This window comes from Malania oleifera, chromosome 7 (genome assembly GCF_029873635.1).
Source record: "Malania oleifera isolate guangnan ecotype guangnan chromosome 7, ASM2987363v1, whole genome shotgun sequence".
In the NCBI taxonomy this organism is placed as follows: Eukaryota; Viridiplantae; Streptophyta; class Magnoliopsida; order Santalales; family Ximeniaceae; genus Malania; species Malania oleifera.
The window spans coordinates 22,831,344-22,846,373 of record NC_080423.1 but is presented as its reverse complement, the minus strand read 5'-3'; the positions used below and the strand labels follow the sequence as shown (position 1 = coordinate 22,846,373).

Genomic DNA, 15,030 nt, shown 5'->3' with positions numbered 1-15,030 from the left:
CACAAACCATTTATGACCTAAAACCAAAACACAAATTATTATACCTTACAAGTCAACAATACATTATTATTTATTTTACTCTTAATATCTCATCTCTAATCTCCACTGAATAGATGTGGATATCGTAGGTGCATCTGTTCCTCCAATTCCCATGAAACCTCCTCAACTGCATGGTTGTACTATAATACTTTTACTAGTGGAATCCTCTTTGTGTGCAGTTTTTGTTCCTTCTGATCCAAAATCTGCACTAACTTTGCTTCGTAAGACAAGGTGTTGACTTTTTGAGTATGATCTCTGTTTTGATGTTGACAAAGCACATGTTTCTTATGTGTGTATTTAACATGTGAACAGGTCCATTTATTCAACACACACATAAGGAAACGGCGATAGAAGCTTGCAGGACTTAAAGACTATACGATCAAGCATTCCATGAAGTCAAAAGAGCAAAAGAAGAAAGAAGAAGACGAAGACATTTATGTTTTATGTAATTGCATTTAATTTTTATTTCTTTGGTCTATAATAATGCATGCATCTGCATGATGTGTTTGAATGCTCAGAACGACCATTGATAGACCCTAGGGACTAGCACATCTCACCAAATTTTTTTCTAAATAGACTAAATTCATACAAAGTTTTTAGAATAGCTTTAGGGTTAAAAACGAGGTTAAATGAAGTTTACAAAGGTTGACCGACACCGGATTTTTTCGGTGTCTTCAAAAAGACCTAGAAATGACCCTAGGACACTCACTCATGCATGCACATGTTTGGTCATTTGAAATAGGGTGACTGGTGACTTAAATAGGACCGAAATGCACAAAATGTGCACCTTCGATCGACCGACCTATGCAGTTCATTCTACCTCGATTGGCCGATCTCGGTCTGGGTCAATAGGTTGACCACGATTCGGTCGAAGGAGCTTCTAAAGCTCATTTGAACCCGGTCGACCGAACCTCCCTAAAGTCAATAGTTTGACTTCCTGGTCAATCAAGCGAATTTTGTAGTACACCAACCTGGTTAACCAACTAGTTAGTTCATTTTCACCTTGATCGACCGAACCTCGGACTTTTGGAAAAATCACCTCAGACATACTTGTCTGGTCGAATGACGCTGCAGTTCATTTTTGGCCCGGTCGACTGAGCCCATCTTAGTCAACTGGTGCTCTCGGGTTGGAATATTTTTTACGTGTTTAAAACGTCATTAAAACTTAATCAAAATTTTCCAAAATACCGAGCGTGTCCCCAACGGTCATATTTTCCAAAAATTCTATAAATACCCTCTCATAACTCCAAATTAGTAACTTTGATTAACTCTAAATTTCTCTTTAATCCTCTGTTAATCAAAGTTCCTCCAACTTACTTTTATTGCAAAAATTTCTTCTTTGGGGCAAAATATTTTATTCAAATTTCTCCAACTCTCTTTCACTTTTTTATCTCAAAGTGACTTTCAAAGAGAGTATTTTATTTTGGGCTTTATATTTGTATTTATATGCATATACTCTCACTTGTTACTTATTTTTTGAAAATTAATCTTTGAGAGTATTGCTTGCATTTCTCCCGGTTATTTCTTTGATAAATATTATTGGAAGAAAAATTATTTATTGCACAAATTCTTTTGAGCCAAAAATTCCTAGTTTCTCCAAATATTATTTACTTGCAAAAATATTTAAAGGAGAACAATAATACTCATTTTTCATATACATTTCATTTGTGCAAATGTTATTTAGATAAGCACACTTTACTCTACTGTGCTCAAATCATATCATAAGAGAGTGCATACATCTTAGAGCTTTAATATGTGCATCCATGCTTGTATTTAGAAGCTTTTTCATATGTTCAAAAATGGTTTTCTTATAATGGTTGGGTTCAACCCGTTAATTGAACTAGGGAGTCTCAGCCCTGTAAATAAGACCGGTTTAGTTCAGCCCATAATTGAACTAGGAAGTTTCAACCCCGCAAGTGAAACTAGTTTGACCCAACCTAGTAATTGAGCTGGGGTTTTCCTCGCCCTGTAAGAAGAGGATGTAAAAGGCTTTTACTCCTCCTGGTTAAGTGAGCAGGTATAGTGGAATCCTTGGGGGTAAGCCTAAGGCAGGGATGTAGGCTGGTTTGGTCGAACCTCGATAACAAATCTGGTGTTGCTATCTCTATCTTATTTAAATTCTTGTACTTAAATTTGAGCATGTATATAAATGTTTGTTTAATGTATTAATTATTTACATACATGCATTTGATTTAAATAAGATATACTGTGCACGTGTATGTTTGCTTTCAGTGTTAAAATCATTTTACATACACGTGTATATGTTAAATGGGATATGGTACGTGGTGAATCAGTGAAATGTTTAAATTAGTAAAAAATGTTTTAAAACCCAATTCGCCCACCTCCCTCTTGGGATCACACCAATTCCAACATAGGGCATCTTCTAGATCCAATGTCTCATAACTAATCACATGGGAGGGATTCAAGATGTATTTGCTCAACATCGATACGTGAAACACGTCATGAATTTTGGATAGAACTGGTGGTAAGGCTATCTTATAGGCAATCAGACCCACTCTTTCAAGTATCTCAAATGGTCCAATGTACCTAGGGCTCAACTTACCCTTCCTTCCAAAACTCATCACCCCTTTCATTGGTGCAATTTTTAAAAATGCATGATCTCCTGCACCAAATTTCAACTATCACCGGCGAGTATCTGCATAACTTTTTTGCCGACTCTAAGCTGTTTGGATTCTATCTCTGATGAGTTTGATTTTCTCTGAAGTTTTCTGAACCATCTCTGGCCCAAAATATGTCTCTCACCAGTTTCATCTCAATATAACAGGGATCGGCATTTCCTGTCATATAACGCCTTATATGGTATCATCCCAATGGTAGCCTAGTAGTTGTTATTATAAGCAAATTCGACTAGTGGCATGAATTGGATCCACCTACCACCAAAATCTAATACATAGGCTCGCAACATATCCTCCAGTATTTGAATCGTCCTCTCTGTCTATTTATCGGTCTGAGGATGAAAGGTTATACTGAAAGTTAGTTGTGTACCCATGACTCTTTACAAACTTTTCCAAAACTGCGATGTGAACCGTGGGTCTCGATCAGAGACGATGGACACATGCACTCCATGTAGTCTCACTATCTCCTATATATATATATATCTGTCAACCTACTCGTGAAGTAGCCAACTCTGATGGGAAGAAAGTGGGCAGTCTTCATCAACCGGTCTATGACTACCCAGATAGCATCCTCTCCATGAAGTGGTGGTAGAAATCCTATAACGAAATCCATAGAAAGATGTTATCACTTCCACTTAGGAATGTGGAGTGGCTGTAATTGTCCCTCTGGTCTCTAGTGCTCAGGTTTTACCTGCTGACATGTCAAACACTACTCCACATATTCAGCTATCTCTTTCTTCATATCGCTCCACTAAAAGGATTTCTGAAGATCCCTATACATTTTAGTGCTTCCTGGGTGCACTGTATACAAGGATCAATGCGCCTCCTCCAAGATGACTCTTTTAATTTCAGTATTTGCAGGTACACATAGTCTGGTACCAAACCTCATATCACCATCACCTAAAATAGTAAAATTGGCTCCCTGTACACTATGTACTTTATCTCTGATCTTCATTAATTCTATATCTTGCATCTGAGCGATCTTAATTTTCTCCAGTAAGGTTGGCTGAAGAACTAGGCTAGCAATAAATGCCTGGTGATCTCCCTCCACTACCTCTACCCCAAGCATTTTCAAATCCATTCCAATCTGATGCTTCATCACCATTGCTGACATAAAGGCATTCCCTAATTTTCGACTCAAGGCATCAGTTACCATATTTGCTTTCCTTGGGTGGCAATTGATGGTATAGTTGTAATATTTAATTAACTCCAACCATCTTCTCCGCCTCATATTCAACTCTTTCTATGTGAAGAAATATTTCAAGCTCTTATGATTTGTAAAGATCTCACATTTCCCACCATACAGATAATGCCTCCAAATCTTTAAGGCGTACACCACTTTAGCCAACTCTAAATCATGCGTTGGATAATTTTTTTCGTATTCCTTGAGTTGCCGAGAAGCGTATGCCATAATAATTCCTTATTGCATCAATACACACCCAAGTCCTCTTAGAGACGCTTCACTGCAGATCATATAATCTACACCCCCTAATGGAATGGTCAAAATTGGTGCAGTGACGAGTCGCTGCTTCAACTCTTGAAAGCTCTGCTCACATTTGTCGGTCCACTCAAACTTCACATTTTTCCTCATGAGCCATGTTAGAGGACCTAAAAATCTGGAAAAAAAACCCTCTACAAATCACCGATAGTATCCTGCCAAACCGAAGAAACTTTGAATTTCTTGAAAATTCATCAGTCTTGTCCAATTCACCACTACTTCAATCTTGCTCGGATCTACCGAAATATCATCCTTGGAGATCACATATCCAAGGAACGTAACTTCCCTCGGCCAGAATTCCCATTTCTTAAACTTAGTGTACAACTTATTTTCTCTCAACACCTGTAGTACCATCCTTAAATGATCTTTGTGCTCCTAAAAAATCTTTGAGTAGATCATAATATCATCAATGAAAACAACAAAAAATTGGTGCAAATACTGGTAGAACACCCTATTCATTAGGTCCATAAACACTACTGGTGCATTGGTCAATCCGAAGGGCATAACCAAAACTCATAGTGGCCATACCTAGTTCAGAAAGTTGTCTTCAGAACATCTTATGCTTTAATTTTTACCTGATGGTATCCTGACCGAAGATCAATCTTAGAGTAGACCCGAGTTCCCTGGAGCTGATCAAATAAGTCATTAATATGGGGAAGAGGTACTTGTTCTTAACTGTCACTTTATTTATCTCCCTATAGTCGATACACATCCTCATCGTCCCATCTTTCTTCTTTATAAATAAAACTAGCCCTCCCCAGGGTGACATACTAGGCCTGATAAACACCTTGTCTAATAATTCGTGCAACGGGTCTTTTAGTTCTTTCAATTTGGCTGGAGCCATTCTATAGGGTTCTTTGGAAATCGGTACCGACCCTGGAAATAAATCAACAAAAAACTCAATTTCATGCTCCGGTGGTAAACCATGTAATTTCTCTGGAAAAACATATGAAAATTCATTGACTACTAGAATATTAGCAAATTTCAATCCTCCCTCTAGCACTTTTTTATACAAACTATGTATCCCTGACCACCATCCCGAAGTAATCTCCTTGCTTGAATAGCTGACACCAACTATGGCGAGGCACACAAACAAGACCCCATGAATCTGAATTCTTACTCCCCAAAAGGCCTAAATATCACCTATTTTTTATGACAATCAATATTGGCATAGTTAGCTGCTAGCCAATCCATATCCAAAATCATATCAAACCCCTTCATATCTAATACCATGAGATCAATTGGTAATACTCTTTCCCGAATATCTATTGGATACCCTTTAAGTATCCTTCTACACCTCACTACTGACCTAGTCTGTGTAGCTACTAACAACTCACTGTCTAACAGTTGAGTTTCTACCCCTTATAATTTGACATACTCCTTAGACACAAAAGAATGTGTGGCCTCTGAGTCAAATAAAACAATAGTTTTAATTGAAAGCATATTAATGGTACTTGTCACCACATCGCCCACAGCCTCAACATCTCCTGGTATCATCGCATAGACCTTTGCCAGGGCTGTGTTCCTCTGCTGACCTCCTTGAGGTGCTTGGTTATTTCTCCGAAATGGTCTAGGATCTAGTAAATTAGTTGGATGTGCTTGGTAATTTCTCGCAATGTGTCCGGGCCATCCACACTGATAGAAAATATTCTCTCCTATACGATATTCTCTCATATGCCTCCTGCTACATCTAGGGCAGATAAGATGTGTTTGCTCACCCTGATATCCACGATTTCCCATCACTTGCCTCTGACCTCCGTCATACCGGTCTCCCCTCCATGGGCCTTGGCTAATACTTTCTTGAAACCTAGGAGGCGTGGGCCTTTTTCTTTGGCTTTATATCCCAGTACCCCTATACCTACTCACCTCTTCTACAACAACTTTGTCGACCAATTTTGAAAAATTCTACTCCTTTAGAACTACCATTTGCTCATAGATTTTTTGCCCAAATCCCTCTCAAACTTCCTCCCCTTCTTAGCCTCGTTTGGGACAATATATGGGGCAAAACGCGACAGCTTAATAAACTTCACCGTGTATTGCTAGACTATCAAATGCCCCTGCGTCAGATTGACGAATTCCTTTACCTTAACTTCTCTAAGAGTGGCAGGGAAATATCGGTCAAAGAACACCTCCTTGAATCCACTCCAAGTTATGGCTACTGGTACGAGTCTCTATTCCTCTAATAATCTCACAGCTGCCCACCACCTCTCGGCCTCACCCATCAACTTATATGTAGCATAGAGGACCCTTTGATCATCAGTGCAGTGCAGCACCGTCAGTGTTTTCTCAATTTCCTATATCCAATTTTTGGAAACTACAGGGTCGGCTCCCCCCGAAAATGCTAGAGGATTCATGTCGGTGAACTACTGGATCATATAACCCTGATTAGCTAGTGGGCAGTCTTGTTCTCTGGTATTCTAAGCGATTTCTGCCATAACTTGCTGTGCTACACTGCACAGCACCTGGTTAGAGTTATTGCCACCCATACTGGAAGGTCCTGCATCACTACTACCACCGATGTGTGCATTACTATTTCCAGGGTCCATTCAACAATAACATGAGAATAATCTGAGAATCCTAACATCATAATACACTTCTTACATTAATATAACTAAGAATCATAACATATCTTCATACCACCAATTTACTAATTTAAGGCTTAATCTTACCATTCAGAAACAAAACCGATGATAGTTTACCATGAAATCATCATTCTAGGAAAATCACATAAACCACCTTGAAGTTCTTATTTCCAAACTGTGAGACAAAACCCTAAATTCTCATATTAATCCCTCACATTGACTTTACCAAAATCCCAGTCCATTTTCTACCTATCCTCCTCAAAATCAATTCCTATACTTTGGTATTATTTTTCGTTGTACACTAAAGTTTACAGAACCTAGCAACCTAGACTTTGATGCCAAACTTGTAACGACCCCAAAACTATTCCCATTTTTTTTTTTAAATACTAATATACTATTACTCTGATACCCATAATACTATTCACTGTAACGTCTCGGACCCAAGGTGGTACCAAGGATACCTGTTATAATATATACCATCTATGCAGTGGAAAACATGAAACACTTTAACCTTATTTACAATACCAGAGGCATATCTAAAAATGCAACTCCCAACTCAAAAACTTACCCTGCAGCTAAGGCAATACTAGAGTCCCCCTATCTCGTAGTTTGCTTTGCATGTCTATTTGGATCACCTAAAATTTTTGGAATTCTGGGGTGAGACACCTCTCAGTAAGACGGAATAAATTACAACCAGTGTGTGGCAAATGAATTTTACTTGAATAACATAATTATTAGTTCAACTATAACTGTGATAACATTTCAATGTAAAACATATCGTAACTCACACCTATGCCTTTTAAAATAAGCTTTCTATTTGAACATACTTTTAACTGTAATAGATAGTTCCTATTTTTTGTAAAACTATATACATTTATCTATATAACTATGAAAGCTTCCTTGGATGGATTACTATATACATGAATTAACCCTACATGCTCAGGTTGTGCGGCCCGTGGGCTATACTTAACTTTGAATGGCCTACTAGGCTAAGTCAAACAGTAAACCTTTGTAGTATGATTGACCTCCTCAACCTGGACCTGACTGTCAGGGAGCCTTCAACTCTTCTCTAGGCACAATCAACTAAACATTTCACACTCTATCTGAGATGTGTGGTTGCACTATCAATATTGTATAGTTACGGTACCGTGTTCTATAATATATTATTGTCCATCAGGGATCTAATATTATATAATACTATATCTTTATATTACTGTTTTACCATGATTCTGTATTGTTGGCTTTTAGAGTTCGATCCCTATTTTGATGCTAACAAAGCATCTGTTTCTTATATGTGCACTTAGTGTGTGAATAGGTTATCATTTCAGCACGAACATAAGATACTGGAAAATGGAAGCCAGCAGTGACATACACACTCCTGGCATTTTCATTTTAATTTGTATTGCATTTAATTTTATATTTGCTTTGTAATAATGCATGCATATGCATGATATGATTTAAAAGCTTAGATGACTGTAGTTTGACCATAGGGAATCAAACGCCACAAACAGACCTTAAGGCTGTCAGTCGACCAATGTTAGGTTTTTAGGCTTAATTGAAAGCCTCGGGCGATCGATCGATATATGTGTTATATCCCTCGGTTGATCGAACACACTGTTGACCAAAAAGTCAAATAGTTAATTGAGCATCGAGCGACCGAACAAAAATGAAACATATTTTCTACGGTTGACCGAACTTGTAGTTCAAAAACACCTCGATCAACCGAACCGTATGAACTAGCAGACCAAACCATTCACTGGGTGACCTAAACCACGAAGGCATGGGAAATCGCCTGGCTCAGCCAATCAGCCATTGGCCACAGTCGACCGAATGGGAAATTTGCTTATGTGCCTTTGTGAGTGTTCGGGTGATCGACCCTAGGCGTTAGGCGACTGAACCTCTCAGGTTGCCATACTTTTACTGCGATAATTGAGGTCAAATTTTAATTAAACTTTTTCAAAATCCCCAATAGGTCCCCAACGGTCATATTTTTTGGAAAAACTATAAATACCCTTTTCTTTTGTTTAATTAGCAACTTTGATTAACTTTAAAATTCTCTCAATATTTTTTAATCAAAGTTCCCACATTTCAATTTATCTTTCAAACTCTTTTATGGGATAAATTTTTATACTCCCCAAACCCTCTTTATTACTCTTTGGAAAATCATTTGAAAGAGAGTATTCATTTTTGATTGGGCATTTATTTTATGAAAAGTATTTTACTCTTATAAATTCTTTCATTGTTTTAAAATCATTATTGAGAGTAAATATTGGTTTCTCCCAATTATTTCCCTAATAAATATTTTCAAAGAAACTTTTTGTAGACTTTAAGATCTTTAAAGTATTTTATTGCATACTCTATTTTAAATCAAAGATCATATACTTTTCATTTCTGCAAAATTTTCGTTTATATATCATACTCAAAATTGCACAATTATTTTGAAAACACCCTTACTCTATTGAGCATTAATTTCATATCATATTAGAAAGTGCATTGTAGAGCTTAAACGTGTACATCTTTACTTATTTTTTCAGAAGCATTATCTTGTACAAAAATCGTTTTTATTGTACTAGTTGAGTTTAACCCGGAATTGAACTGGAGAGTCTCAACCCTGTAAGTGAGAGCGATTGGGTTCAGCCTGAAAATTAAACTGGAGAGTCCTAACCCCATAAGTGAGACAAGTTGGGCTCACTCTTGTAATTGAGCTGGGGTTTACCTCGCCCTGTAATAGGTTGCAACGGCTTCTGCTCTGCCTGTTTAAGTGAGCAGGGATAGTGTGATCCTTGAGGGGTATGCCCAAGGCAGAGACGTAGGCTGGTTTGACCGAATCTTAATAACAAATATTGTGTGTTTCTCTCTCCCTATCTCATTTAATTTTCGCACTTTAATTTTCATGTGTATGTCTGTTCATTTAAAATTATAATTATTTGCATGCACATATTTAATTTAAATGAGATTTTCGGCACTCATGTATGTATGTATTCATTGTTCAATTGTTTTACATACACGTGTATATTTTGAATAAGATATGATATTTGGTGAATCTGCACTTAGTTTAAATTAGCCGAAGAGTTTTAAGACCCAATTCATGCCCCCTCTCTGGATCACACCAATTCCAACATGTATAAACTAAAATAACCATGATTCTATATAATAACTGTAAATCATTGCTCTGTAATAACTATATATCATGGTTCTGTAATAACTGTAAATCATGGTTCTGTAAAAGTTATAATATCATGGTTCGATAATAGCTATATAAAATTATGTATTAAATCTCTGTACTATATTTGATATTTCTCACGCCACATAATTTTAAATGAAATTCTTATACTATAATCTGTACGGGAAAAACCATATTTTCTTGCTATATAAAAAATAATATATATATCATCTATAAAACTTTCCTATAACCCAAATTTCTGAATTTTCACAAATACACAACAAATAAAAAATCCAAATTTCATACTCTAAATTTATATTCTATAATATTCAGTAAATCATATGCTAAAATCCCATAAACACATGTTATACTTTAATTGATAAAATTTCTTAATTTATTTGGTTTAACTTATTCCCTGACCTAATTATCAAGAGGCCTGCTAAAATTCTATACTCACGCTTGCGGCATTTCGAACTCAAAAACCCTGAAATTATTTATTCGCCAGAATAATATAACATTCACATTTTCCTGAACCCATATACTCCATTTAATCAATAAAATATCAAACAACTAACTATTTATTACTCTTACCTCATTCCCTATGGAAACGCCTGCAGGGACCCTAAACTCGCTCCTGCGGCATTCGCACCAAAACCCTGAAATTTATATTTTTCTCAGTTCAATCAACTTTAACCCCACAATTATACTCATTTAAATATCTGTAAACTCATATTTTTCATTTAATAAATTAAATACCAACATTTAACACCTTTACCTCAACTTTGGAGTGGTACCTGAGATCCTCAAAACATAATTCTACTCCGATCAAATTGACGAGGATCACTACTAAGCCTTAAATACGGTGTTTGATAGTCGATAAGGCGAGTTTAGAGTAAGAAAATGAGGAGAGAAAGAGGCAGAGCTCACAGTTGAGAGAGAGAGAGTGAGGGTTTTGAATTTTTTTATAAGAAAATGACATGCAACCCTTTTATACCTTTCTGACCCAGGCAAAAACCGTCATGGTTTTCTTCGGCTCCCAAAAAATCATTGCCGATTTTGTCTTTAACCAAACCGATTTTCACTATTTACTTTTAACTTGGCCGTAATAAAAATATATAACTGTCAACGGTTTTCTTAGCACTTCAGAAAACCGTCACCGATTTTCTCCTCACCAAACTATTTTCCTCTTTTCTTCTATTTTTCTTATCATTTCTATTTTCCGGGTCTCTACAGAGGAAGAGAAGAAGAGAGGAAAATAAATGTATATCTTATATTTCTCGGTATGAATATTACAATGCAGTGTAAGGGTATTTATATACATAGATTTACAGACAAATTACTTAAATCATGCTTAAATCAAATCTAAATTACTACAAATCAGCTTGTGTCTAGTGAGTATTACTTTAATTTGTGTTGTTTTGACCAATTGAAAGCATGATTTTTTGCATTTATTTGTTTCCGGTGAATTTGCCTTTATCTGGACAATTTTCTTAACACTTTTTGAGTTTTTTTTTTAAAAAATACTTTTCTAACCTAGATAGATCTTTGATGCCTACCATAATTACGCACTCCTAATAGTACTTCATAATTATTTAATTGTTTGTAACTTTTCTAGAAACTCTTTAATCTTTCTAGAAATCTGTGATTTTGTAACATATTCCTAATGAACTTAGGATTATTAACAAATAACAATTTTTTTCTCTTCTTAACTTTTATATTTTTGGGACTAAGGATTATCTAATTATCCTTAATTTTTTACCGACTATGTTTAGATGTTTTTATTGTGTTGTTCTTCGCTATTTTTGGATAATATTAACATATTATCAATCTTTAAAGTTGATAATACAGAATTGAAAGTTGGTTCTATATTTTAATTTTTTTTTAAATAGCACTTTTGGAAAGTCGGTTGCATTTATTTTCGTAAATTTTTTATACCTATAGATATTTGTGTTTTTATATTTCTTTTCTTAATATTTTCGTAAAAAAAAACTCAGTTTTTCCCTGTTTCCGCAAATGTTAGTATCAATTAAAGCTTTTCCTACCCATTCCGACAATTTTATAATTATGTTAATATCAAAAACAGCAGCGGAAATAAAAGTCGCCATAGAAAGCAGTCTACTACTACTGCACATGCAACTATATCATAAACACACGCACCGGACTTCCACATCACCGTTGATCAACCAACCTGGTGAGAAAATCAACGGCTGGACATCATCTTCTTGAATTCGTCGAAGTCAACGTTCCCATCACCGTCCGAGTCCACGCTCCTGATCATCCGACGGCAGTCACTCAACGAGACCTTCTCCCCGAGTCTCTTCATTACCTCGTGCAACTCCTTCACCGATATCAGGCCGTTCTTGTCCTGATCGAACACCTTGAAGGCGTCGCGGAGCTCCCTGTTCCGGCAGGTTCCGCCGCCGTGGAACTCGGCGAACTCCGCGAGATCGACGTAGCCGTCGCCGTCCTTGTCCATCTCGGACAATGCGTGCTGGAGCTCGTTCGGAGACATGTCGGAGCCGAGCGCGCATAGAATTGCTCGGAGCTCGTCGTAGGAGATCTTTCCATCGCCGTTGGCGTCGTACTTGTTGAACATCTTCTGCAGCTCCTCCATGTCGGCGTCTTCTTGGGGGCTCTGCTCTTTAGGCTTGTTGAGTTCCGCGAAGGAGGAAGAAGAAGAAGAGGCTGAAGAGGGAGAGAAAGAGGCGGATGAGAGAGAAACAGCGTCGGAGTCGTCCGTGGAAACGGTAGACGGTGGTACTTTGGAGTTCTTCTTACCAGTGATCATCTTGAGCATTTCTGAAGAAGAAGACGATGGACGAAAAAGAGAGAGGGTAATTTTAAACAAAAAATTAAATTTGTTTTTTCGGTTGGGGCGATGGTTGCTTGGTGGATATATAAAGCCGGGGCGGTGAGGCTACGCGGTTTGGACGCGGTAGAGCGTGTGTGATGGTTGAGCTGCCTCAGTACCACGCGGAACCCTAATATATTGTACTCGAAAGCATATCTGGTTTTGTATTACTGGTCCCTGGCCGACGCCACTTTCAGGTTCACGTGTCATGCCTCCTACTTACAAATTAATGTTCCAAAGGTATTTTATAAAAACACAATATTATAAATATGCACAAGTATATATATATATATATATATATATATATATATAAAATTTTATTTCTCTCTTTGTTATAGTAGGCTAGAGCCTTTCTCCATTTCGATACCAATCATAGAAATGGTAAGAATAAAAAAGGTAAGACTAGATACTATGATCAAGTAAGATTAAACAAATATTTAACATGATTACTTACACACGAACTCCTCAAAACAATTACAACTAACCACAAGTGATAAGAATTTAAAAAAAAAAAAAAATTTAAAGGCGAAAGAGGAAGAGGTTGAACTTTCTTTGTTTTTATTCATAAAACTGATTTCCTTACACAGACATGGAAAAGAGATAAGATAAGATTCTAAAGATAAAAAGGATAGAATAGATGGACAGATGTCTGATAATTATTTGATAAAGTAAAATTCTTCACATGTCACATGTAAATTATCTAGAATATATGGGTTGGAAACTTCTTTTTTAAAAGTAAATTCTTTTCTTTTGTAACTTTCCTGCTAGGTTTACTGTACACTTTTGATGTCATTTGTCATCCCTCCATCATATTATCCATATTATGTATTGTTGACGAGTCTAAACTTTCCGAGCAGTTCTTATTAGATGCCAATCCCAATTATCCATCTCTTGAATAAATTTTGTTGTGCTTCAATTCGGACGTCAACATCATTTAATAGCCTTACTTTCTTTAAGTAAGCTCTTGCTTTCTCTTTTTAATTTTTATGAGATTGTAGATTAATTAACTCCATTGGAAATCCTGTAATTAGTCATCTCTCATCAATCACCATTCATTCAAGGGCTTCATTTTCTCTACATGCTTCATCCTTTTTTTTTTTTTTTGCTTGATAAGCTCAAACCATGACTAAGTAAGCATTTCTTATTTAGTCTTGACACAACCAGGATATTTTTTCTTAGGATAAAGAATATTCCAATAACCTTGTAGGTGCTGAATTTGATAAGGGTGAAAAAATCATTCTCTTGATCTCCATTTTAAAGAATGTTGAGATTGTAGCTAGTGGAGTCATCGGCAGCATCTCCCCCGCAGCTTATGTTGAAATGGAGACCTTCAGTAAATGGAGACCAACAACCCTCCACCAACCTTGCCTACCATGGTTGACATTAAGCCACCAACCTTTGATTTTTATCCCCATCCATGTATATATATATATATATGTGTGTGTGTGTGTGTGTGTGTGTGTGTGTGTGTGTGTGTGATGTGTGTGAGTGTAATATGTGTGTAAAGAGCAGAGAGTTGTGCAGAGAGAGGAAAGTTGCGTGCATAAGTGTGTGAGGCAGAACAGACTGTTAAGAGAGAGAGAGAGAGAGAGAGAGAGAGTTGAGTTAAAGGTAGTAGCCTCCTCCTCTTTGTATTATTATCCCAATTATAGTGAATTGGTGTGTGCTCCGTGAACGTAGGTCGATTCGACCAAACCACGTAAATCCGGTGTTCCATTTTTGTGTATTTTCTACCCATGTGTGATCGTTGCTTCTACATCCACCCCCAACAATTAGTATCAGAGCAAAGTTGAAGCAAAATCTCCAGATCAGAGAAAAATTCCCAGATTGGAACTTCTGTCTAGCAACTCAAAACTTAATTTTGAGGCCACCATCATGTTCCTCTCATTGATACGAAGCCAACGGTGGTAATCGAAGCTCGAAAGGAGCTCATATGACACCACACATGCCTGCACACGCCGCCAATGTCCAGGCAATGTTTCCAAGCACCCCCAAGCCCCTTCACGTGCCGACAAGTGACCAGTAGGACATCCCATGCACTCCTACGCGCCGACGAATGCCCGGCAAAGCAACGTAAGGTTGAAGACAGTCCACGCCAGTGCCACGTCATCGGACACATCAGCGCATTATCAAGCGGGCCGAGAGACACCTCAGCGCTGAGTCAGCGCGACGCGTCAGCACCCAATCAGCTGCCACATCAGCACTGAGTCAGCGCCCCATCAGCCTGGTCCCACAACACGTTAGCGGCAGAGTCAAAAGCC

General features: G+C 37.3%; 1 protein-coding gene across 5 annotated transcripts in view; it reads right to left on the bottom strand.

Annotated features, from left to right (window-relative positions):
• The window catches only part of LOC131159618 (probable calcium-binding protein CML18), a 30,481-nt gene extending 17,577 nt beyond the window's left edge, over nucleotides 1-12,904 (bottom strand). The window contains exons 1-2 of one of the 5 annotated variants that reach the window (XR_009137841.1): nucleotides 12,107-12,904; nucleotides 10,510-10,574 (exon numbers count right to left, since the gene is read on the bottom strand). Coding sequence is in view for 3 of the 5 variants with exons in the window: in XM_058114654.1 (XP_057970637.1) it covers nucleotides 12,119-12,715 (597 nt within the window). In the remaining 2 variants the exon portion in view is untranslated. Of the gene's footprint in view, nucleotides 1-10,385; nucleotides 10,575-12,106 lie in introns of those variants that run through there. The other 4 variants (XR_009137840.1, XM_058114653.1, XM_058114654.1 and 1 more) reach the window with 4 other exon arrangements.
• Between the last annotated feature and the right edge of the window lie 2,126 nt (nucleotides 12,905-15,030).